At 44.8% G+C, this 26,681-nt stretch overlaps 1 protein-coding gene across 1 annotated transcript in view; it reads right to left on the bottom strand.

Annotated features, from left to right (window-relative positions):
- The window catches only part of ABRAXAS1 (abraxas 1, BRCA1 A complex subunit), a 272,612-nt gene extending 246,427 nt beyond the window's left edge, over positions 1-26,185 (bottom strand). Inside the window, exon 1 of the mRNA XM_086961866.1 lies at positions 25,828-26,185. Within this exon, the coding sequence (XP_086817992.1) occupies positions 25,828-25,917 (90 nt within the window). The 5' untranslated portion in view covers positions 25,918-26,185. The remainder of the gene's footprint in view (positions 1-25,827) is intronic.
- Positions 26,186-26,681: the final 496 nt, after the last annotated feature.

Here is a 26,681-nt window from a genome sequence, read left to right as displayed (position 1 = left end):
TTACAACATGACTTTCAAGACTCATCCAGAAAAAATTGGAAACTAGTGAACTTAGAACTGCTAAACTCGACATTACAAGACAACCCCCCAAGCTGTAGCTCTAACATGGACTGCCGAGCAACCGCAGCACATAATTGGCTTAACAACGCCGCTAACAAATGCTTGCCCTCTTCTTGCATTAAAGGGAGTAGACACCGCCTCCGGGCGCCATGGTATAATGATAGCCTAAAAATCGAAAAATCCAAATGCAAAGCGCTCGAACGCAAATGGCGTAAGAACTACGCCCCTGACGATAAAAAAAGCTACCAGGAGGCCAGGAACCTTTACCACACAGCCTGCGCAAGAGCTGCTTTCGTCTCAAAAACTATCATGGAAGCCACCAATATGCCAAAAACCCTTTTCAACAAAGTTAAAGAATTGGCTGGTGCCCATACTACAGCTGTAGCACCCCCATTAAACACTCAACAATGTCAGGCGTTAGCATGCTTCTTCTCTGAAAAAAATTGACAAAATCATCTTAGATATCAAGGCTAATAATACAGAACCATCCTCTTCCTCTGACTCAGAATCTACTCCCCCTTGTGCCAACTTACTGGAATCCTGGCCTGCTCTTTCTGTAGACAAACTGAAATTAATTCTTAAGACCATCAAATCCGGCTCCCCCAGGGACCCCATTCCTATTAAAATCATTAAGCAACTTGGTGACAGCTCATTGGAGATCGTTACAAACCTTCTGAACTCCTCTCTTGACCTTGCCACTGTCCCAGCCTTATGGAAACATGCCATGGTCACGCCCCTTCTAAAAAAAACGACTGCAAACCCGGAAATTCTCGCCAACTACAGACCCATATCCCTGCTCCCGGCATTCTCCAAATGTTTGGAGAGGCACGTGCACTCTGCTCTAGCTACCTTCGCAGAAGAAAACTCTCTACTGCACCCCTCACAATCCGGCTTCAGGGCTGGTTTCTCTACAGAAACCGCCCTGCTTGGAGTCACTGAACACATCCGAAAGCTACTTGATCAAGGTCAGACGGTCGCGCTCGTGCTATTAGACCTGAGCGCGGCTTTCGACACCATTTCCCATGAAACACTCGTCAAAGAATTGCACAAAAATGGTGTACGCGGTAAGGCACTGGATTGGATCCGGTCCTTCCCGACTAACCGTACCTTCCAGATTACCTCTTCACAAGCCTCTTCGGACATCCTGCCGGCACCCCATGGAGTGCCTCAGGGGTCTATTCTTAGTCCTCTGTTTTTCAACTTATACATCAGACCCCTGGCTGACCTTGTTGAACAATCGGGTCTCACTCTCATGAACTATGCCGACGACTCCCAAATCATTTTTTCCCTATCCGAATCCTGTCCTAACTCCCCTTCTCCACTCAAAGAAGGACTCCTAAACATCCTGAACTGGATGACGAAAAACCAGTTAAAGCTCAACGGTGACAAGGCGGAGATTCTGGTCCTGGGAAAACATCAAGATCTGTGGAATCCCGTACACTGGCCTGACCAGATGGGCGCTTTCCCTACTCCAGTGACCCATGTTCGAAATCTGGGTTTCATTCTAGATAATTCCTTATCCATGAATCAACAGGCCAGTAAAGTAACTGGTCTATGCCTCACCATAGTCAAATGGTTGAGGAAAATCCTCTGGATGCTGCCTCCTTCCACGCAAAAGACCGTAGTCAATGCCCTCATTACATCAAGGCTTGACTACGGAAACATTTTGTACCTGGGCGCAAACAAATCAGTAGTCGGCCGACTACAGGTGGTGCAAAATGCAGCAGTTCGTCTACTGTGCAATATTCCCAAAAACTCCGGAGTCTCGAACCACCGCCGGGAACTCCACTGGCTCAAGATTGAAAACAGAATCCACTTTAAAGCCCTGAACTATATGTTCAGAATTAAAGCGGGTACAGCACCTAGATATTTGCAAACCCTCGCCCACCCCTACACTCCAAAGCGTAACCTTCGGTCGCAGACGGCAGCCTTTTTCTGTGTGCCGAGATTCAAACGGGCGAGAGTAGGTGGCAGATCCTTCGCCCATCTGGGACCATCCCTCTGGAACACACTCCCTCCCTTCATCCGAAAGGAAGAAAATTATGCCAAGTTCAGAAAGCTTGTTAAGACCTGGCTATTTGAATAAAAATACTCAACAGACATTACCCGTATTTCTGTCCTCTAACTAGCTGTGTCTAGGCGCCGGGAAACCCTTTTTGGGTAGCTGTTGCGCCCTACAAATTGAAAAAATAAATAAATAAATAAATAAATAAATAAATGAAATGAGTGATGTTATTTCTGAAAGTGATTGGAAGGAGGCTGCTGCAATGTTTTTTTGAAAGTTATGGACTTTGCTACCCATTGTTGGCCTGAGCCTAGGGGCTTGAGCGGTGATCTGCGTAGATTTGCTCAAATTGCAGAGGAACTCTCAGTGGAGAATGGTATAATTCGGAGAGGGGAGAAATTTGTCCCTCCTTTCAGACTTCGTGAATCCATCATCAATAAGGCACACCAAGGTCATTTAGGGGTGACTAAAACGTCTATGCGTATTAAACAACATTATTGGTGGCCTTCAATGGATATTCAAGTCAAGAATTTGATTGACTCTTGTCCTGAGTGTTTGTTGTCTGACAAACATTGGCGCACTTTAAAAGGTACCTTTGCATCCTACAGAGTTTCCCGACTCACCCTGGGAAAAAATTGGTATCGATTTTTCAGGGCCATATTCCATCTTGCAGCAAGAGAATAAGTATGTGATTTTATTAGTCGATTATTTTGCAAAATGGATGTATTTTGATTTTGTTAAATCTCCAGATTTGGATTCTACCATAGCTTTTCTCAAAAAGATTTTTGATTTGGAAGGGTCTCCTAAGTCAATTGTCACGGACAATGGGACACATTTTGTTTCAGATAAAATGTGTACATTTTTGAAGGAGTTGGATATCAAGCAACTGAAGGTGGCATTATATTCTCCAGCCTCCAACGGTCTAGTTGAGAGGGGGAACAAGGTAATTAAAGAGGGTATACAGACTGCAGTGTCATGTGGCTACAAGATAGGGGAGTTTGTCAAACAAAAAGTCAGGCACTATAATACGTCCCCTCATTGTGTTACGGAGTGTTCCCTTTTTCTCTTCTAAGAGGGAGAGAGAATCGTTCTATTTTGTTTCCTTCATGGTTGGGTCAAAGTGCTGTTGGGAAAACAACTGATTTAGATTCGGTTAGGAAGGCGGTACGGGATAAACAAAATCAAATGAAGTTGCATTTTGATGGTGGTTCGGATGGTAAACTTGTGGATATACTGGCAGGTGACTGGGTGTTGATTAAGAATCCTGGGAGAGTAATCAAAGGTCGTTCGAAGTTTTTTGCACCAGTTCAGGTTTTGAAAGTTAGCAAGGGAGCTGCATTCCTTGGTAAAAAGGGTTGGTGGAATAAGCGTCAGTTAGTGAAAGTGACAGATCAACAAGCTGAGATCATTAAAGGTAAACTTAAAGAAGATAGTTCAGATAATTTGGATTGGAGTTTTTGGCTAAGTGGACCTAATATTTCAAATGAATTCACCGATATTTCTCCTAGCCAAGCTGGTAACCAGCTTACTGTCAGGGATGTTGCATATTCACAAAATGTTGCTGATAATCAAACTTTTTCTTCATTTGGCAGACGTATCAGAGTACCGGAGAGATATAATGAATTTATTAGATTCTGAATGCTTATTTAGTTATTTATTGTTCGCTATTGTAAGGGGAAAGGTGGTGTAGTGTAATGTATATTGTGTGTCCTACACCGCGTGATGTTTCACGCGGTGTAGGACCGTGCTACTAAACGTGCTGTGGCTCTTGAATAAACATGTTGTGTTTTAAATGTTATGTTACTCGCGCATGGATGTCTGATCCGCGGTTGGCCATTGTCACCGTTGGCTTGCCGCTGGTCAGACGCTCCGTGATCGGGTGGAGTTTCTACTTGGAATAAACTTCATATTCTTTTATCATCAAAAGTCTGCCGATTCATTTATCACAGGACTATAACACAATAGCGCTGACATGAACTTTTCTATAGTAACATCTTTCAGTAGCAATTTATGCTCCACAATCAACTACGGAACTCTACAATCTGATTTAAAGCCATTCAAATCAACTGTAGTGCAGGTAAACATGGAGTTGTAAAACAATTGCAAAAGTGAAACAAAACTGTCCATTGCCCATTTTTACTCCCGAAGAAGTAACCAAACGAACATGAGCTTTCTTCCCGCCTACTCAGAAAGGCAAGCCACTTTCCTTAATTGTACCCTGCCTCCTACAGCCTTTTTTACTTCCTCAATCAGTGGGTGTGGGGTCTTTCAAAAAATAACATTTTGTACCCCCCTTTTTTGCTTGCAATTGTTTCTACAATCGTTCTACTGCAGTGTTACCTAAACTGAGGGTTGCGACCCACTAGTGGGTTGCAAGCCGATTTTTGGAGAAAAAAAAATTAATATACTGTGGTATCCTACCTTTGTGTTTACTATTGAACTTGGAGTCATGTATGTTAATGGCTATTGTCTATGTCATATGGAACACTCATATGTAATGTGGAACGCACTGACGCAAGAGCTTAGGTTTGAATATGATGAGAAGCTGTTGGAGTTTGCCTTGGCTGGACGCTTTGGCTCTTGAACCAGTGGGTCCTTTTAAGGCCCTTGAAAAAACAACTTTTTTGTATATTCTCAGACTCCTTCGCTTCATTACAATGCCGACGAGTTGCTAGTGCTGACCCACTGTGCCCTTAATTATTTTACATTTTCGTCGGGGGACCGCTACCGTTTTAGATCACCGTTTGAGATCTACAAACTTCCTCATCATCATGCTCATTGGACGCTACCTTTCAGGACCAGTCCTGCTTCACCGGATAACTTTGGCCGCATTTTCTACTTGCTCTCTTGCCAAAATTAAGGTACTGTGCTTTATTTATTTTTTACTGTGTACTTGTGGCAGTTGCTCGTTCGTGAGCCAACTCGCGTTGAGGAATTGGCATGCGCTGAGAACTCTCCACACGAGCATTCGCATCTGTCCTATGACGTCTTCCCTTGTCTGACGTCCAATGCTGCTTGGATTTCCACTGCGTCCTGCACGCATTTGCAGGTCTCCTATGTCATTGGCGGCCATCTTAAGTCTACGTTCTTGCACGTATTGACGCTGCGTGGCGGCCATCTTACTTTTACTTTGAAGTTCGTCTCGTTATACACGAATTGCAGTGTATATTTCTTCAAGCCTTCAGTCCTCCGCTATTTGCCTTCGTTCAGCGGATCCAGTTATCTGCACACTTTATTACAAGTTACCTGGGTATCGTGTAATACTTCAATTGATCTACTTGCCTGTGCAGCTCAGTGATCCACTCACTTTGTCTGATATTTGTTTTTACACAGCGTTGACAGTTGTTCTGCTGATTCATTTTACCACATGTATATTTAAGCATTATTTATATGCTACTTCAACAGTGATATGTACACTGCTTCCTGACATTTGCAAGCTTCCTCCTTACCTTCACAACAGTGATATGCACACTATTTGAAGCTTACTCACTACATAAGTGCATATTGGAGTATAATTTTAACATTTATCAACAGTGATATGCACACTTATTCCTGATACATCTATTGTACATTTCCCAAAGCTGTTTTGTGTATTGGTGGTTATCATATTTTGATTTACATTTATTGAGTATTTGCTTTCATTTCAGTATGGCAGCCTCTCAAATTTGTAACTAACCCACTATTTTCTTACAAATTCCTGGTAAGCCAAAATTGTCTTGGAACAAAATGGTTTGAGACCTTTGAAAATTAAATTGTAGCTATTGATGGCACTAAATTTTCTCCAGACAGGAAAAAAGCTATTTTATTCAGTTTTCTTGGCACTGCAGCTATAGAAATATTCAGAAATCTTGTACCTATAGCTCCACCTAGCAGTGGAGTAGATAGATGGAACGTGTTCACAGAGGCCGTGGCCAGATTACAAAAACAATCTGAAGATGAACCTAATGTGTTGATAGAGAGACATTCATTTCATAAAAAGGAAGCAACTTCCAGATGAGAATATCGAAGAGTATGTTGCAGCGCTTAGGGCACTTGCTGGGAATTGTGAATTTGGGGCAAATGTGGATTTCTGTAATAGAGATCACTTTATTTTTAATTGTAAGTCTAAGAAAGTACAGGAAAGGCTTCTTGCATATCTCAATCCCACATTGGCAATTTTGATATTAGCATGCTGGGCTTCTTTGAGGATACCCTAGAATTTGAAGGTCTTGAAATTATCACCAAGATATATATGTTGCTATTGATAGCAAAAACATAATAGGTTGGTATGATTAAGGTAACTTGGGTGTCATTCTCTGTCCAGGCTCTGATCATCCCATTCAATTGAGGGATGTTGTAGTCAAGAGTGTTTCCATGGATAAATCTCATGTTGATCATATTTTACAGAAGCATGAATCCATTTTCCAAAATAAAATTGGACAAGTTAAGGGTTGCACGCACAAAATCAAACTTAAACAAGCACTGGCGTTGCCAATAGGTTTCGCATTTGGAAAGTTGGAGCTATTGGTTTTGTAAATGACATTTTATATTTATATATTGTTATTGACAATGCCAATAACGATATATAAACATAAAATGTCATTTACAAAACCAATAGCTCCAACTTTCCAAATGCGAAACCTATTGGCAACGACAGTGCTTGTTTAAAACGAGTCACGCGCCATTGAGTCACAGTTGGTATTCATGCGGTAACATCAAATATTGCATTTATGCGGTAACATCAAACATTGTATTTATGCGGTGACATCAAACAGCTCCCCTCGCACAGGGGCGGTCACTGCCTTCGTGGCTGGGGACAAGCAGATGGTCTGCCTGTTACCTGAATGCCTGTCTTTGACGCTTCGTGTTTAGCCTGTATCTGATACACATTGCTGGCGATGACCGCTATATTCCTTTAATTACGTCTACACCCCCCTTTTACCCTAATGATTCTCCATATCGACCAGTGCCGCTCTGGCTGGTCAGTCAATATCTCTTTGCAACAAATATCTGTGCGTGCTTTTTCTCGCAAGAAGACTGGTGCACGCATGCAACAAACGCATTTGTAATAAGACATCGGTCAGCTCTGTTAGTCCCGTCATGTGTGTTTTGGACAGAGGGACATAACTTGACTTCGCGCTGTCTTCCAGCCTGGACATTACAATACATGGGAAGGCAGGGATCGACTTTCCCTAGAAGTGGGTGCCTCCCCCGGAGTCACGTGCTCCCGTTTTGTTTTGAAAGGCTCCCTGACTCAGTACTTCTACCCAGATGTCAAGCAAATGTTTTGTTTTGTGCGCGTTCGCTTTTTTTGTGATTGGGGATGGGGATGGTGGGCGGGGGGAGGGGTTGTTGAAGGGATCTAGGAGAAAGGGAGAGACAATTGCGGTGCTGTGCATGGATGAAACATCTTTTGTGAATAACACCAGCGCCAAAATCCGTTCCTAATTCTCCGTGTTCACTGCTAAGCCCTTGCTTTTTTTTCTCTCCCTGTCTAGAGGTCTAGAATCCGAGCATGCCGTGTTTATGAAAAAGTGCAGCGTAGGTTAACCCTTTCGATGCTCATGACGAGCTCAGCTCGTCATGATGCACAGTTGAGCTGTGCTGATGACGAGCTGAGCTCGTCATGACACCAGCAAAATGGCAATTTCCAGCACAGGAGGGGGAAAACGCCTAGCAGCTAAGGTGTTAAAACAGTGCCATTAAGATTTAATGGTGGATCAGAGGAAGCGTGCTACTTAAATTAGTGCATCAGTGGGACGTTTCTTAGTGAATGTAATTTAATGATTTTTACACACTGACTCAGATTTTATAAACGGAGGTTTCTTTTTTCCCAAGTGATACATGTGAAGCGTCTGCTGGAGGATTTTCACATTCACAAATCTGACTTAATTAGGATCGTTTTCGCCAATTCCTTTAATGCTTCAGGGTGACTGCCCAATGGCGTCAGCGTCAGTCATGCATGTGACAATAGGGTGATGTAAAATAAGCGTTCCACATGGGACACAGTCCCAGAAATATGTGAAATACGATGACATGGGGGTTCCCCGTACTGGAGCACCAGAGCTGTTTTCATTCAGACATGAATCTTCTCGCCCGCCCTGCATAACGATAAAAAAAAATTCCAAGAATACAAACCTGTCACGTCCACTAACGAATGACAATCAGGCTCCAGGCAAGTAATCTGCATAAACCTCTATTAAAATGAATTTCAATAAATGCGAGTTTGGGTGTGTAATACCTCTCAAAGCTCTTGAACAATGGCATTTAGATGCCAAATTTACGTTGGTGGCGACCTCGACTGCAGAAGCTGTACGTTCGAGAAGTGTGAAGACGGCAGCAAGCAATGGCGCTACCTTTATTATCGTCGGTTTGGGGGTCTCACCGTAGCGTGCTAGTAACCAGGGTTGTGTGAGTTGTTACGCCGCGCTACTACCCCTAGAGGGAGGCCAGTAGTGGTGGTGGGGGTGGGGGTGGGTGGGGTAGTTTTATCGGCTTCGAAACCCGCAATGTGACCACTGGCCCTTGGAGAACTGAAAGAGACATCAGACCCCGCTCGTACCAAATGCAGTCTGCAGATAATGATACAGCTGATGAAAGGTGGCAGCAGGGGCCACGGGCAGTCTAGGACACGAGATGGAACAATGAAGAGGCAGAATTTTGGGGGTAGAAAGCCACTAAACCACTGGATAAGATGAATGCGAGCGAGGGGAGAACACGAAAGACAATTAGAGACAGAGAGAGGAAGGACAGTGGTGGGAAAATAGAGAGAGAGAGAAGTAAAGAGAAAGACACATTGCGACAAGGGAAGAATAAGATCGAGAAACAGATCGAGCTAGACAGTCGCGCTGAGAGTAGAGAGAGAAAGAAAGAGTGAAAAAAAGCGAGAGAGCAAATGGAAGAGACTCAGGACAGAAAAAGCGAGGCATAGAGAGAAAGACGACGAGGGAGGGAGAAGCTGAGTGCGAGCGAGGGGAGGAGAAGTGTGGCAGGCAGATGCGCGGAGGGAAGCCGGATGGGGGCGGGAGAGCCTGGTGGGGGGGCGGGAATGCGAGCGAGGGGAGGAGAAGTGTGGCAGGCGGATTAGGGAGATGCGCGTGCTTGTGTGGTCACGTGACCCGCTTTTGTGGTCACGTGACTCACATGCACTGTGGAAAAACCGCAGTGGTTTGACGAGTCGAATCGAGCACCTGAATTTTCGCCTATTGTATTCGCAAGCGAATGATAATAGGCGAAACCTAAAAAGGGGCTGTACCTATACAACATAAAGTGGGCATGGTTCCTCTGGGCATTCGTCAAAAATGTAAATCACATTTAGATGCTTTGTGTTCTAAAGGTATCGTAGAGTCCACAGATAGCTCTGAATGGGTTTCTGCTATAGTTATTGCCCTTAGGAAAAATCATGATTTGAGGTTATGTGTGGATTTCAGATCCTTGAACAAAAATATTGTTCTTGATACGTACCCCTTACCCACTATACAAGAGCTTTTGGCAGCTGTGAATAGTGCGAAGTATTTTTCAATAATAGACTTGAAATCTGCTTATCATCAGATAGCCCTTGATCATTCTTCCAAAGATTTGAGTGCATTCATCACGCCATTTGGTTTTTACAGGTTTCTTAGAATGCCGTTTGGGCTGGCCTCAGTGGCCAGCGTGTTCCAAAAACGAATTGAGAGTTTATTTCAAGGTCTAGGTGGTGTCCAGGCCGTCCAAGACGATATTCTAATGCCAAGACTTCTGATCAACACAATACAATTCTGGATACTGTTTTAAAAAATTTAGAAAGTAGAGGGATGACAGTAAGCAAGGATAAGAGTAAATTCCTAGTTAAAGAAATTGATTATCTGGAACATAGAATCACTTGTGATGGCATTTTTCCAAAGGAGGATCTCTTTAATACTTTAGAGCAGGCTAGCAAACCTCATGATAAAGACTCTTTGCGGTCCTTTTTAAGCCTAGAGGAATATTACGCCAGGTTTGTGAAGGGTTATGCTCTTGTTGTGGAGCCTCTTAGACAACTTTTGAAAAAAGGAGCTCCATTTGATTGGACATCCATTCATGATGAGTCCTTCAACAATGTTAAGAAAATGATAGCTGAGGCACCCGGTCTTGATACCTTTGACCCAGAAGGTAAGTCCTATGTAACAGTGGATGCCAGTGCTGTAGGACTAGGTGCTGTGTTCACACAAATTATAGAAGGCAAAGAGAGGGTTGTAACCTTCATTTCAGGTAATTCAAGGTAATTCAGGGTGCTGAAAAGCATTACAGCACTATCGAGAGAGAGGCTTTAGCTTGTGTGTGGGCCATTGAAAAGCTAAAAAACTTCCTGTGGGGTAGGCCATTCACCTTAGTTACTGATCACAAGCCACTCACATATATGATGGATGGGGTTAAGAGTGGAAATGCTTCTTCTAGATTAGTGAGGCTCATTGCCAGATTACAGGAGTTTAACTTTGAAATCCAGCACATTCCTGGTGGGAAAAATGTTACTGCGGATTGCTTATACAGACTTCCGCCAGTAGGAGAAAGTGAAAGTGAAGTCACTGACCAGCATGAGTGTGTTGTGGCCATGTTGGATGTGGTGGATTCTTGTAATTTTGCAGTTTTTGAAAAAGAGTGGAATGATTTTCTTGATGCAGATACTATTTTATCCAAGGTCAAACATTTTGTGGCCATTAGTTGGCCACCTTGCAAGAACATAGACATTTCTCTACAGGGCTTTGCACATGTTGCTGGTGAACTCAGTATTGAGAATAGCATTCTATTGAGACAAGACTGAATTGTCCCACCTGCTGGTGTCGGAAATAAACGTATCCAGTTGGCCCATTCTGGACACCCAGGTGTGTCTGGAACCAAAAAATGTCTTAAACTTCACTACTGGTGGCCAGGAATGGATGCTTCTGTTGAGTATTGGGTTGATAATTGTCCGTGTGTATCAAATCTGACAAGCACTGGAAAGTGTCTACTGAACCTCTGTCTGTTCAAGATGCTCCTGTCGGACCTTGGGAGAAAGTTTCCATTGACTTCTCTGGTCCATATGAGTGTTTGGGCAGACAGAGGAGATTTTTGATTGTCGTCATTGACAATTTCTATTACACCTTTATAGAACACCCTCGTAACTGATGCAGTCATATTGTTTTTAGTGCCCGTTACCCGTATGTCTGACAATGGCGTGCAATTTGTTTCAATCAAAATGTAGTAATCTTTTAAGGAAGTTTGGAGTGCGATCCGAAAGGGCTCCGTTATATTCTCCCAGGGCCAATGGCCTAGTGGAAAGGGCCAACCGTTTCATAAAACAAGGCATCCAAGCTGCTTTGGAAAGCAATCTTGATGTATTTGAATTTCTTAAAGAGAAAATATGGAGTTACCACATAACCCTGAATGCATGCACTGGTGTGTCTCCATACTTTTTGATGAGGGGTAGGCAGGTCAAGTCTGCGTTAACACCTTTTGTCAAGAAGAAGTGTCAGGAGACTAGCTTGCAATCTTGCATTTCCAAAGACAGGAACAATATTACTGAATCATGCATTCATGGCAAGTCCTATCATGAACTCTGCCACAAGACCAAGGGTGAGAAGGTGGAAGTTGGTGATTGGATATGTGTTGTTAAACCTTCTTTCAGCCGCACAGGTTCGTCTAAATTTACTCTTTCCTTCCAAGTGGAAAGGGTGTCTGAATCTGCGGTTTTGTTAAAGGATAAGGGTTGGTGGAACAAAAGTTCCCCTGTGGTTCTCAGACCAGGGAAGGAACGTTTTTTTGAAAAGAGTGAAGAAGTGGATGTGTAATTTGACGAGAAGGATACAGGGTGCTCATCTAAAAAGGGGCATTGAATGTCTTCCTGACCAAGGTCCTACTGTGAGTGATACTGTTTCTAATTCTGATGTGTACCAGACTGAATCTACTGCAGAAAAGTCAGTAGAAGAGATTGCTGATTCCTTTTTTCTTGATAATTGCGTATTGGAAAAGAGAAGAACCAGAGTACCTAAGAAGTTTGATGATTATATTTTGGATTCTTTTTTTATGTTTGTTTAAAGGATACATGTGGTATCCTACCTTTGTGTTTACTATTGAACTTAGAGTCATGTATGTAAATGGCTATTGTCTATGTCATATGGAACACTCGTATGTAATGTGGAACTCACTGATGCAAGAGCTTAGCTTTGAATACTATGAGACGCTGTTGGAGTTTGCCTGGGCTGGACGCTTTGGCTCTTGCACCAGTGGGTCCTTTTATGGAACTTGAAAAAACAACTTTTTTATATATTCTCTGACTCCTTCGCTTCATTACAGATACTTTTAAACTCTGTATGTAATTTGTCACACTTGCTGTACTGACAGAGGTCAAATATCAGGCTATGTCTTGAGACAATTTTCTGCTTATGTTTTTTTAACACATTGGGGTTTACAAATTCCTCTCACTTTGCAGTCAGTGAAAGAAAAGTAAATTAAATTACATGACAATCTTGCTGTGGTACACAGTGTGCTTATGGAAAAGCTGTAGGTCATTGTTTGTAATACACAACACAACAAAAAGTAAATACCTGTAAATGAACTGTACACATTCAGAAGTTAGGAAAACAAAAATTAAGCATACTTTTTGGTAATTCTGAAGTGTGATTGAGCAAGGATTTTAATAGGATCAAAAAAAATCAAGATACTTTATTTGGTGATGCACAAATGATAAATTTTAACTGAAACCAGATTTCCACACATTATGATTGATGAGCAATATAGTTTATCAGAAAAACTGCCTACGGAACTTTAGTGGCTATTTCAATAGAAAATGTGCTGTCTGTAAATGCCAGTGCGCTGCCACGCAATGCTTTAGTTATATTTAAAAGAATAATAATAATTACCCGCCTCAAGGCCATTAAAGCTAGGTGGATTGCGAATGTTTTTCTTTCTAAAAAGTGGGTTATGGTTCTAAAAAGTTTGGAAAGCACTGTTATGCTGGGTTTCCAATTCCAATCTCTCTCTCTCTCTCTCAAGTATATCACATTCTTTTTTTCTTTCACTTTCCTTCCTTACTGAGTCCACTATCATGTCTCCCCTTCCGTTATGGCGCTGAGCAATAATTCCAAATTTTCTTCATAGTAGTGCACTTTGGCCAATTTGATAGCTTTCAATGAAGACAGGTTGAAAATACACCATGTGCCCAGTTACCAGTTTCACAGCTTCCTATTAGGGGGTGATAGCACCATTGTCAAGGGGGATAACATAATGTGTATTTGTAAAGTGCATGTTCACCCAAGGGTATCTTGGAGCTGAATAACAGATGTTTATTGTTACCCAACTCAATGGTACTCATTTTATCGACCTCAGAAGTATGAAAGGCTGAGTGGACCTGCCGGGATTTGAACTTGTGACCATGAGATCGAACACAGCCCCCTACAGTGGATACATTAGTCCACTAAGCCACCTGACCCAGCTCTGGAATGATCGTGTATATATATCACACCACACTAAGGATGCATGGGTGCTGATGGTGAAAACGTATCTGTTAGACCTGGCACCTTGGCGTGAGTCTCCATTCCACTTTTTGCTGATGTGCCTCATATGTTTTTGCTGGTGTTAGCTGCTCAGAGCACTGTGCCACAGCCAACCAGTGCCACAGTGCAAGTGCTCCCTATGTGTAAATTGTTATATGTGATTGGATTCCATGTTTGGCTTGTTTGGTTTACTGTCAGACCCCAGTAAAGTGCACCAGGAGTGCCAGGGCTTGTAAATACAAATGCTGCTGGTGGGCCTGCAGCACTGGTTGTGCCACCCACAGAAGCGGCCTAGTAAAAGGTGTCTAAGGTCTGCCATTGCAGAACCTGCGATGGTCTGGTACTGTCATGCTGACTGGGCAAGTGCACCCACTTGCCAGTCCCTAAACCTTCCCTTAACTTCATATTAGTCACCCCTATGGTAGGCCCAAGGGCAGGGTGCATTGTAAGCATAAGGTAGGACAAGCCCTGGTGTGTGTGGCATGTCCTAATAGTGAATTACAGCCATTTTCGTTTTTCACTATTGTAAAGCTACCTGTTCTCCATAGGTCAGAATGGGCTGCTGGAATTATTACACTCTATAATCCCAGCAGACTCAGAGAACATGGTAGAGAGTCAAGTTTAATATGCCTGAACTCAGAATAATATAACACATCTTTTAGTAAAGTTTATTTTAATATCCTGTGTTTGCAAATACTACTTTTAGAAAGTTAGTATTTGCTTGCCTAACCATTTCGGCCCGCCTCTGCTAGGATGAGTATCTACTGTCTGGTTTCTGTGAGTGACAGGACTGGGAAATTCCAGGAGACAGTCTGGGCTGCCAGGTGGTGAATAGAGAGATTACACCAGGATGGGTGGGAGGAGTACCCCTTGACTCTGAATAGGGCTGTGCTCTGACACCTCAATGCTGGCTCCACCCCCTGGGGAGCGTCTGATGTCTCTGCCCTGCACACTGAAAGAAGAAGCCAGAGTCCCGTAAACAAAGTGCTCAGGAACTGAACTGGATTAGGCCTGAAAGAACAAAGGATTTTGGGTATAAAAATAGGAGCCCTGCTCCTAAGAAATCAGATCCTGCTTTTGAACCAAGAAGAAATCTCTGCCTAAGGAGGAGGAACCGAGAAAGCTGAAGGAGGAGTACTGTCCCTATCCTGGGGGATTGGCCTGCAGTGGTTGCCTTGCTGCCAAAGGAGAGAAGGAACCTACAAAGACTTGTTTTATTTTGCTGAAAAGACTTGTGCTTCAAAACGATCTCCAAGGGCTTGGAAGCGAGCTTGCCCCCTGAACTGAACCCCAGGAATATTGGGCTCTCCCCCTTGGAAACGAGCTGCTGGGCTGCCTGTGTTCGTGTCCCGCTGAACGCCGCCACTGAGCGCGCCTTGTAACTCCCTACTGCCTTGAAGTGCCTTTAGCTCGGGCTGACGCCGCCCGGCACCGTGTGTCTCCGTTGTTCCCAGCTGTAGCCCACACCGTGTCACTCCAGGGCCGCCCGCACCCTGCCTCACTTCCCACCCCAAGGCCGGAGCCGCACCGCCACTGCAGACAGCCGCCACAAACTGCCATTGTCCGCTGCCTATCAGGAGGTGCCAGGTAGAGTAAACAACTGGAGCAGAACTCAAATGTGCCATGGAACGTGAGCTTACGTCGGGGAGCATAGCTACGCCGAGAGGCTGTGGGCACTTTGAGCAGAGCCTGGTGAGCTGGCTCTGTGGGCACCTGAAACTGAGCTGGGATGTACTTGGCAGAAAAACTAGTGCAGTCCATGGAAGTGCTTGGGCAAAGCCACTGTGCGTGGGTATCGTAAGGCGCTAGGCCTGTTAGTACAAAGTTCATTACACCTGGGGGAGCACGGCGACAGCAACAAAATAACACACAGATTTCAGAGGCAAGAAATGTCACCAGCCCAGGGGCTGCGCCACGTCAAGAAGGGCTCAGTGCGCCCTGCTTCTTCAAGTGTGCCCGTTGCAGGAAGGGGTGGGAGCGGCAGGGCTGCACACTGCTCGTGTAAACAGAGCTATGGACGAGGTCCAAGCCTGGCAGAGGAATGTTGGCTAGGTCATACGCCACAGCAGCCGCCCTACCTAGGCTGGTGGTATAAAACCAGCAGATGCAATATTTAGCAAGCAGACACTGGCAGAGAGAAAACGGACAGTCTGCCACTGCGAGCAGAAGGCGGCAGAGGCAGGGAGTGGGAAATCAACACTGGAGGAGACAGAAGCACGTTGAGAAAGCACACATGAGAGGGAGGAGGAGAAAGACGGAGGAAGAAAGGTGGAGAAAGATGAAGGATGGAAGGATATCGAGAAAGATGCAGATAAAGTCAGTGAGGAAGGAAACGATGGGGAGAAAGGAATGGACCTAGAAATATGGAGGGAAAAGGCAGAGAGGAGGCTGAGAGCGCGTGGCTAACTGAGAACATCAAGGCGACCGAAAGGGGAGAAAGGAGGGGTGTTGAGTGCATGCCGAGGTGAAGGACTGGGCGAGAAGGGATTGGGAAATGCCAGCAGCAGAGGAGCCTGGAGGCTGTTTAAGGGAATTGCATGAAAAGGGATGCTCATAACATTCACATCAAAAGAACCACACCAGCCAGCAGGGTAAGACCTTCTGCAGCGTCTAAAGACAGGAGGCTAGCCAGCAGCATCAGATATCAGGGTAAAGACACTGATCTGGCAAACAATGTCGCAAAACGCACATACAGCGCTGTAACAACAAGGTGAAAAAAGCGAAAAAAACATTTGAAAGCACTACTAAGATTACTACTAGCAAGGCTATAAACCTGCATTTTATTCAGCTGTTATGATTCGAACATTTTCCAGAATTGTAGTTAGTGATTGTAGGAAGGTGGATACCTGACTATGGTTACCCCAGATTTTTTGCCTAGTGTTTATCTGGTTTTCGACTTAGTTGGCCTGGGATCCTGCTAATCAGGGCCCCAGGCTATCTGCTCTCTCTTTAAAATGGACTTCATGTAACCTAGGTACATCTCCAATTGGATACTGGGTCACCTTATGAGCCCCTGTACAGTGTACTATAGGTACCCAGGGCATAGATGTATCCAAGGCCTACCAGGGGCTGCAGCATATCTTTTGCCACCCCTGGCTGACCATCCACACTGACACAACTGGCTGATCACTCAGCTGGGGCAAGGTGGTGTAATCACCCCTTGCTTAGATATAGTATACACATGTCTAAACCTATATCTGGACACATATACACCTGTACGTCACTCCTAACAATTCTGGAGGCAGAGTGCTTGGTTTTATGTGAGATGGTGCTCTAGCATGAGCTGAGCCTGTCTGCAGCTTTCGGACCCATGTCCTTATAGCTGTTCTGGGATATTGCCATACCATATACTCTTAAGTACATTATGAACCTTGCGGTTCACTGCTAACTTTGGTTTGGCTTTATCAAAACATGTTGTGCAAGGTGTCATACGCTTTGGAATACTACCCCCTCGCCAGTCCTGGTGATGGGGGTAGCATTCCACCCTTCTAAAGGGAGAAGACATGTTACTTTCCTTAAACGCGGTTAAATCTAACCAGAGCCTCAGCATCACAAAATGGATCCTGCTGCCACAGACACAAGTCTGGCTTCCTGCTGCTGACCGAAACTCCGGCAGGGGAGGTCTGGACAAAAGGTTTCCTGTCACAGGGAGGTGTTACACCACCCCAGACAGGAGATAGTGGATTGGGGCAGGGAGGGCTGAATGAAACTAGACACTGCCTGGGGCACACAAGGTGTCCCATGCAAAGTCCAGTTCAAACCGGTGCTGGGGCACTCCAGCCCCAGCTCTGGCGCGAAACTGGACAAAGGGAAAGGGGTGTAACCACCCCCTTCCTGGGTCCCACCCATAAGAGGGACCTAGCAGGTGATCCAGCCCCTTGATTTTGAATAAAGGTAGGAGCTGTGCCATGGCACATCAGATCATCCTGACTGAAACGTTGATACGAAACTCTGGACCCTTCGACATCCTACTTGACGTAGAAGACTGAAGAATCTCCCTTGTGGTCAAGGAGTGGCCACCCTGTGCAAGCAGGCACCATCAGCGCTCAAAGGTTTTCTTTGCCGTTGCTCCCGCCGGAGCTCGAACGACAGAGACCGACAAGACCTGGACTCCCAGACTTCCAACAGTCCGATCCACAGTCCTAGCAAAGCTGAGACCCGTGGAGGCAACGTGAGACGTGGGACCGGCCATCTTGGAAAGCCAGCTAAGTGCTTCCTGTGCAGCTCCCGAGGCCCCCTCGAAGCTGTACTTTGGGGATTGAGAAGCCCCAGCCCGAGCAGCCTGTGCACCGAAGATCACCTCTCCACACTCACCAAGTGCTGCATGGGGCCCTTTTGCACTTTTCTTGCTCGACGCGTTGTCCGGTCACTTGCCCGTTGGCTAGTGGCCTCTGAGACGACGAACCTTTAACTTTGAACTGCTGGTCTGGTTGCTCCAGACTGACCCTAGCTCCCCATAAAAGGAGCCACCGATCTGACCTTGCTGGTCCGATCCAGAAGCCATCTTCGAGTCCTGCGTGGGTTGTATTTGCCAAGGCCTGTTGACTCCGATTCGAGAACCGACACCGTCGACAGCGAGAGCCTTCGTGGGACAGCCAGTGTTCAACTCCTGGTCGTCCTCAATACTTCCTGGTCCACGTGGCAGCGGAGACAAACTACTCGACAGCACCTGATCGCATCCCGACATTGCCTGGTTCCATCCTGGTCACTCTAGTGACCTAGACTTTGTCCCCTCTGCTTTCAGGTACTCTACATCTTCGATCCACCCTTGGATCCAACCGGACTCTTCTCTCCTGGTCGCCTGCAGCATCTTTTCCTCCAGGCTCCATAGAACTCCACGAAGAAACCCAACGCACTTTGACACCTATGCACCTGCTTCCTGTGGGTGAGGTAAAGAGGGTACTCCGGTGCCCCTGTAGTGATTTACATCCCTAGTGTCCTAGTTTCAAGTTTCAAGTGGCTAAGTTCTAGTCCAGTCGGAAGACTCCCAAACCTATAACTTTCTGATTTTTTACGCACCATTGACTTGTATGGTAAACGCGGTTGCCTATAGACACTGCACCCGCACCCTGTGGGCCTCCTATGTACTAACCTTCATTAGTCCAGTGTAGGCCCAGCGATTCCCAAGGCCCTAGGCCTTACCATTGTTCGTGACGTGGTACTTATACCACTTTTTTTATACCACTGTATGGTTTGAGTGGCCACCCGGCCTATCCATAATTGTGCAGCTTATTGTATGTTATATTAAGTTCTTTGTTTAACGCTTGTGCTTCTGTGCTCATAAAGAGTATATGGGATTATTCTAGAAATAAATATATATATTTTATAATATATAACTTGAGTGGTGTCCTTTCATTTGATATTAAAAGGATTGCATATGGTAAAACAGCTGGCTTCACATGCCCTCTTGAGTTTAGCCTAAGACGGCTTTTGTCCATGCTACCCCTAGGATAGCTGGTCTATAAGGTTGACTTACAACCAATTACCATAAGGGTCGTTTGGACTGGTGCAAGGTGCTCACTAGAATAGTGATCATCATATACCAGGCCAACTTCTCACAGTGATATATCCTGAAACTATGAAATTCTGAAACTCTAGAAGTTTTCTGGAAATGTTTTCTCCCTGTTGTAATGTACATGCCACACAGTCCCTCTGGACCTGTATATCAATGGAGTTCACCTCAAAATCAAAGCAAAAGCAGAGGCTGTGGGGATTTGATCCGTCTCCGTAAACATTGATTGTGAATGAGCATGGGGACGGACGCATGAGAACCAGCTGATGGGAAATGTAGATCCTCAGGATAGCACCAGCAGGAAGTTTTCAAATGCACATACACGATCTTTTGGTTACAATTTCAAAACTTAAATTGTAAGCAATTAATTTAAAAAATAAAAAAACATGTGAGCAGCAAGTAAATCTAACAAGAAGCAGCAGTCAACCAAGGATTAACGGTAGGGGCTGCCAGAAAGTTCCTAAACAGAGAAAGGGGAGAAAGGAGGGGTGAGTGCACGCCAAGGTGAAGGACTGGGCGAGAAGGGAGGGGGAAATGCCAGCAGCAGAGGAGCCTGCAGAAGGGAATTTGCGTGAAAAGGAATGCTATTAACATTCACATCAAAAGAATCACACCAGCCAACAGAGTAAGACCTTCTGCAGCATCTAAAGACAGGAGGCTAGCCAGCAGCATCAGAGATTAGGGTAAAGACACTGATCTGGCAAACAATGTCACAAAACGCACATACAGCACTGTAACAACAAGGTGAAACAAGAGTAAACAAGGAGAGCGGTAAAATGAATGGGGGTCAGAGGAAGAAAGGTATAGGAGGAAGGGAGGCGTGGGCACAGAGGAAAGGGACTCTGACAGAGAGATGGGAAAGAGAGAAGAAGAAAGGGAAACGAAAGAGAAGACGTTGGAACTGAGGCACAAAGAGGGATAGGCGGGAAATAAGAGCGACATAAGGAGGAGCAAAAGGAAGAGGAAACGCAAATAGGGATGCGAAATAAAGATTACTAGTGAGGGGAGGGAAAGGAAGGGAAGAGTCTAGATCAAATGGAGAAAAGGAGAAATGAGGGAAGGAAAGAAAAAAAAAGGAAGAGTATGGGAACGGCGGAGACAAAAAAGGAAAATTGAAATAATGAGATAAGGAGACAAAAAAGGAAAATTGAAATAATGAGATAAAAGCCGTGAGAGAGTATGTCTAAGACAGGTGCTTCAAAGAGAGATGTGAGAGAGAAGTGAAAATGAGTGAAAGGGGCGTGACGGATGAGCTAATAAGGAGGATAGATAGAGGGTAGGAAAGAGAAAGGAGAGAAGAGGAGTGAAAGAAGGGTTGGCGTGGAGATGCAGAATGATGAGGTGAAAGATCATTAAAGCGAGGAGGGAAAAAGAGCAAACAATTAGAAAGGGGAGGGAATCTATGAGACAACAAACAGGAGGAGGAGGTGTGAGAGCAAGAAAACGTAAGGGTGAGAGGGAAAGTGGTTGGAAAGTAAAGTGAGAGAATAGATGAAGAGAACAAGCGATGCGCGCTCTGTGCTGGGGGAGGGCCATTAGCCGGTAAGAACTCGCAGCAGACATCAAACGAAGGGTGGGAGGGACATTGGCGAGCAAGGGGTGAGGGGGTGTGCAGCCTGGTGAGCTGAAGTGGCAGCAGAGGTGGAGCGCGGCACACGAGCACGAAGTGTCTGGTAGCAAATGGCAGATGTTCACAATGCGCGTGGTTGTGCTCAAATGAACTGTACCCGATCCGCAGTTTGGGTACACTTTTGAAAGCCTTACTATAACCTCGCCAGCATCCTTAACGGGATTGCTTAGGCGAGACCTAAAAACCTCAAACCACAAGCCCATCTTCTAGGGAGGCGAGCTGAACGGTGTCAATCATGTCTTTTGTCATCGGTTACTAATGCATGCACACAAAGATTAAGCAAGAACACAGGATGGACTGGCCCAGGTGCAAGCCCTGCCACTGCTCATAATGACATGGATGTCACTTCAGTTGAAAACCACGTCACACTTACACGATGCTAGGCATGATGGATGAAACCACAGGCCAGAGTTCAGACAAGCGTAGCCAATAAGCATCAAGAAAAAAATATAATCACTCGCTTCGCAGGGAAACAGATGTATGTAAAATGTTGTTCATTACGGTTAAAGTATGAGAATAGAAAAACCACTGAGAAGGCCATGTGGCCCATATCTGTGTGGGCTTTGTTTCCAAGGAATTGTTGTATCTGCTGATTTCAATCTACTCATTTGTGGCGTAAATCCTATGCTTGCAATTTTTTTTTCTATTGTGGTTATAGAGTATATAAGCCACTGCTTTTGAACTGTTCGTTGGACATCAGATTCCAGTCTTGGTTGAGCCTGGCTGATCTCCCCAGCTGATTAATGCATTAAACCATGTTGGATTGTAAACCTGCTCCTTTGTTATTCTTACAGAGATTTTTCCCTTCAACAATTGCTACGAGAGAACAAATGGAAATAAGCATAGCTTTGTATTGCTGACAACTGAATAGAATTCACAAGGCCTCATTCTCCAGCCCCTTAATCGTAGTTTCCACGGGTCACATACAAAACCCAGTTTATTTATTTATTTATATTTTGGCTCATGTAATTTTAACAAAAGGCAGACGGTGCTGGGAGGAATAACGATAACTGCTGAGAACAGCAAGAAAAATGGCTATAAATTATTTAAAAGCTTGTGTTGAGCATGAATGTTTGTTGTGTGTAACTGTTGTGCTAGGTTGCGTGTGGTTTGAACACTGTTTGGGAGACTTGGCATCGCTCCGTCTGTGGCATTATTTATGGCAGGGGTCGGGTACAAGCTACAAAGTGCAAGGCAACAATTCCTCCTTATTTTCAAAATCTACTGGATTACATGCACATATCTGGGATAAGGTGTCATTCAGAGTCACACATATACTTAAATGTCACACACTAGTGCTCTCCAATTAAATGTATGGTCGGAGTAGTGAGAAGTTCAGGTACTATTCCTTTCCCCCCCAAAAAACGGAAGTACTCAGTAACGGACAGTACCTGTCCATTTAGAGCACTGATTATAGTGCTACGCAGGTTTAGCCTGCGCAGTCCTGCCAAGTATCACGCATCAAACGTGACTCTAACGCATTTCAGTATGGTGATCTGCATCACCGCACTGAAATGCATTGTCACGCATTTGCATAGTGTCTGTGCACCAGCTAAGCACTGCCTGAAACGGTAATATTACGAGCGTGGGCGCTGCTCCTGCCGGCTTCGGGGTGCTGTAGCTGAGCTATGGCTGCTGTTAGGCAGCTCACTGGCTGCTACAATGTATCATAAATGTCCGCTGCGCTGCTCTCAGCTCTCGCAAGCTAGTGCGGCTGCGCAAAAGTTACGAATATCTCATCCAGGGGGGCCAAGCCATGCCTGACGCCGCCGGGTGACATCACCGCCTGTTGTTGAAGGCGGGCAGTTTGTTTTGGGAAGCGCGAAGGAACTAAGGAGTACTTGCTGAAAATCATCATGGCGGGGCCGGCAGCGCTGCCTGCTCGCCCCCGCCGCCAGCCGCCGCTCCGACAACACGCAGGGCAGGAAATGGGCAAACACGGGGCCCTTGTGGGGTTGAATTACTGCCTGAATAAAGGCCTAGAAGCTGCAACCAGAGCGATCGGTAAGTGAGTTTCGCTTTGAATTCGTAATCGCAGGGAGAACTCCAAATCCTTCCCCAGCAGGCAGCGAATGCTCTATCGCTCCCACCCCCTCTGATGCCAGTGTGATACTTGGCAGGACTGCCTTTGTCACTGTGTGCCTCAGATATCTGTGTGAGGAGCTGAACAACTGATGTAAATGTGACCCCAGCTGCCGCCGCGAATTTAATTGCTGAGAGGAATTGATAGCTTTGCTGGGAAACTCGGGGCACTCGCATTAAAATGTAAAAAGTGAATGGCATGTGCCAGTGAGGGGCCCTTCGAGAGGACGCGGTGTTTCTACCAACCGACCTTGGTGGTAAACTACTCCAGCCTTTAAAAATGATGCATCCAGATATACAGCCTAAAAGAAACACAAAGAGAATGTAGTCTTAGGCTGTGTCTCTCTAATAGGCTTAGCGAGTTAAGGGAGAGTCTGTTACTCGTCAGAAAAGACTGAAGTGTGAGTGAGTCCTCCCCAGCCCTACCTGCCTTTCAGGGATACATGCCTCCAGTGAAATCTGCAAATTTCCTTATGAACCACTCCACCTCCGGATGCCTGTGAAATGTGGGTGGTATTTACTTTTTAGCTGTGCACATGTGATTTTAACCTCATAGTAACTTTGAGCGTTCAGTACTACAGTGTCCTTGGTCACTACTGTGGGCTCACAGGTCATTCAGTAATTTGTTCTTCAGAAAAACGAAATCTGCTCAGTAACAGCAATAAAGGGAAATGAGAATTTGTTTGTGGATGGCAAATGCATCACGTGGGCTGTCATGTGAGATCATAAACTGTGCTGCCTGAATTATGCAGAAATGCTCACTAAATTATGTGACAAGACAAATTATGCAACAACATAATGCAGCTCTTTCTCTGCCAATAGTATTATTTGGAAATGTTAACACACACTAATACTGATTAAGGAAGAATGCTAACTGATTAGTACCAATTTAACACTTAAATTCAGCAACTGACCAATTATTTTTTTGCAAAGGCTTTGTTTGCTACTTAAAGATAAGCAAAACCGTTTTTTGAAAGAAAAAATTTTTAAATGTTGGGACAAGTTATGGTAAAATACGTGTACATTTTGTGAAGTACAATTTGGACCATCTGAAGTAAAAATGTATCACAAGGGAGTGCCTTACTTTCAAAAGCAGTACTGCCAGGTACCACGCATCAGGCTTTAGACTATCGCATTTCAGTGTGGTGCTCCGCATCACACCACTGAAATGCATTCTCACGCATATTCATAGTGTCTCAGCTGTCACTGAAGCGGTGCCTAAAACGGGTATGGAGGGTGTGGCAGCTGGCAGGGCGCCGTCCGTTGCATGCGCGTGCTCCTTCCGCAGACTTGGGGTTCGCAGCTGAGCTAAGGCTGTTGGCAGGCTGGTGCACTGCTACAATGTATCGATCATCCTTGTGATTGTCGAGTTCAGCTGCTGAGTCAGACAACCTGACATCACAAGGTAGTGCCTAATGGTGGTTGTGTGATACAAAAAGTCTGGCGCCAGGTGGGGGGATGTCACGTCCTGCTGCCAGAGCGCGGGGAGTTTGTTGTGCGGGAAGGTGGCTGGCTACTGGTTTGCGGGCACCTCCGCAATCAAGGCACGCGCAGTGCTGCCTGCTGATCGCACCTGCCCAGGCTGCCTGTGCTGTCAGCAGCTGTTAATAAGTGAGAAGAGGGATGCAGGTTTCAACTTCATCATTGAGTTTGTTTCAGTAAATGCATTAATTAATAGCAGCTTAGCAGTGGACAACAAGAGGCTTTGGTATGTTTGAATGACGCTGTGAAAGTTGTATGACCGATGTGTGGAGCTTTTTAAGCTAAACGGTGCAGTGCCTAGAGCTCCAGTCTTCTTGTTCATGTTTGCGGACTTGTAGTTATATGTTTGTAATTAAAATATAGACAGTGAACAATAAATAATTAAAAGATGTACTCACACCTCAGTCATTGCGGCCATGGCCTGCCAGTTGCTGCCGGTTCGCCTTGCAAAGAGTAAGAGCCAGAGTGACAGGTATCTCCAAAGCTAATATAGTTTCTTGTTGCGGAAATGGTTATAATTTGTGATATTTCTTTTTTCCTCGTCTTCATTGGGATCTCAAGAAAGTGTCACTCGTACACATTGAAATGTCACTCATTATAACACTGAAATTATGAAAATGTCACACATGGCAATCTGAAACCTTGGCAGATATGCCTGCGACTGGAAGCACTATGAATATGCATTGTTTTAAAATTGTATTACACACAGTATAGGATAGGCTGGAACAAAACATGCAGATATGTATTGTTCATTATTATTAGGCAAGTTATTGAGTTTCTATTTTAGGGGTCTGGCGTCTGTGTCATGGCAGTTAGTGCCCTTCCATTTCTGGTGCTTTGCAGCAGTTTTAACATCTTCTTAAGAGTTTTTATTGGCTCGAATGGGTATAATTTCTGATATTCATATGTTTCCCTCGTCTTCAGTTCTTGATTTTTGCTCGCGAGAAAGTTTCACTCATAGTCGTTTAATGTCACTGGTAATTACACTGAAATTATGAAAATGTCACACATAAGCGATCAAACTTTGGCAGCTATGCTTAAAATCGTGTGATGTAGTGACCGCAGCAGTGTAGTTTTAAACCCTGAAATATCCTACATGTTCTTGGTAACAACATTTCGGCAATTATATCACACTCTTAATAGCCACCTAGCAATCCTTAGTCTATTTTTAAAAAAACTGTATTTCGAACAAAAGAAAAAAATGCGATGCCGTGTCTCCTGACCGGATTATAACTGTGGGACCTACTGTGCAACCAAATGAAAAGAGCGACAATAATACCATTTTCTAAGCCTTGTCTCACGACAGGAATAGTCGCAGTCTATTATGGGATCGAAGCCCTAACCTTGCAAGATGGTCGCCGTCTTGGCAAAGTGTACCAGTCCCTTTTTTATGTCTCTCAACGAGAGGCTATTTACTACATTTCAGCAAACTCAAAACACGGAAGACAGCGAGGACTGTACACGGTGTATGAAGAGTAAATGAGAAAAGGTGTTTCCACTGGGTGAGGGTACGCAACATGTGGTCCCACCACACACAAAGTGTTAAGGAGCTTGTGCACTAACCCAACAGCATCACTTTGTTACTTACTGTGTCGCTTCTGGAGTTGAAATGCTGGAACGCGAAGGCGCCAAACACGAACCCGGAGACCACGGCGCTGGTGGTCTCCCCTTCCGTCATCTTTCAGCGGCTGTGGAAGACCTGGGTGCTCTGCCTGTTCATCCTGCTACGGTTTCCCAAATGCAGCTAAATTTCGGGGTCCCCAGTCAGGCTGTGGAAGAGATGCGCTGGCACTCGCACGTCGCACCAGTCCTGCTAGGGGCGGGCAAGTCAGAGCAGCAGGGCGGCGCCTAACAGACAAATGGCAGCAGAAGCGCTCACGAGGACGCTTGCAATACGGAAAGCTACCAAATTGCCCATTCTCTGGTTGAGTGCTCTAAATGACATCAAATAACACGTGCGTAGATTGCTTACTAGAACTGCTGAGGATAATTTTGCATTAACAGAAGTCAAGCCTTATTTTTAAGTCTGGCTTTGTTTCGTTAAAAAAAAACTTAGTATACACACGGACTTTTGGTCAGCTGGCTTCATCAGTTGGTCTGTTAAATTGTGGTTTACATTTTGCTTCCCCAATTAGAGCACGGGGCAGTGGGTCATTCCACTTTAGCCATTGGCTTTATTTCCATACAGTAACTACACGACGTCTGTGCGCATTGTTCACATCCACCAAAATTTGGTCACAGGTGACCTCTTAATATATATTTTTATATGAACTTTAAATAACGGGTATTCATTTCCCTGCACGTTGTGTACCCGGTTAAATGGTGATTTAGTTTCTTCCTCCTTTTTATAATGTTTAATTGACATTGTTGTACCCTGGGGCTTGAGTGATTTGAATGAATGTCGATTTCTCCTTGTATCTTTCCCAAATAACAACAAGCATT

Source organism: Lissotriton vulgaris, chromosome 3_1 (genome assembly GCF_964263255.1).
Source record: "Lissotriton vulgaris chromosome 3_1, aLisVul1.2, whole genome shotgun sequence".
NCBI lineage: Eukaryota > Metazoa > Chordata > Amphibia > Caudata > Salamandridae > Lissotriton > Lissotriton vulgaris.
Note: the sequence above shows the minus strand (reverse complement) of the source record. Positions and strands in the feature narration are given on the sequence as shown.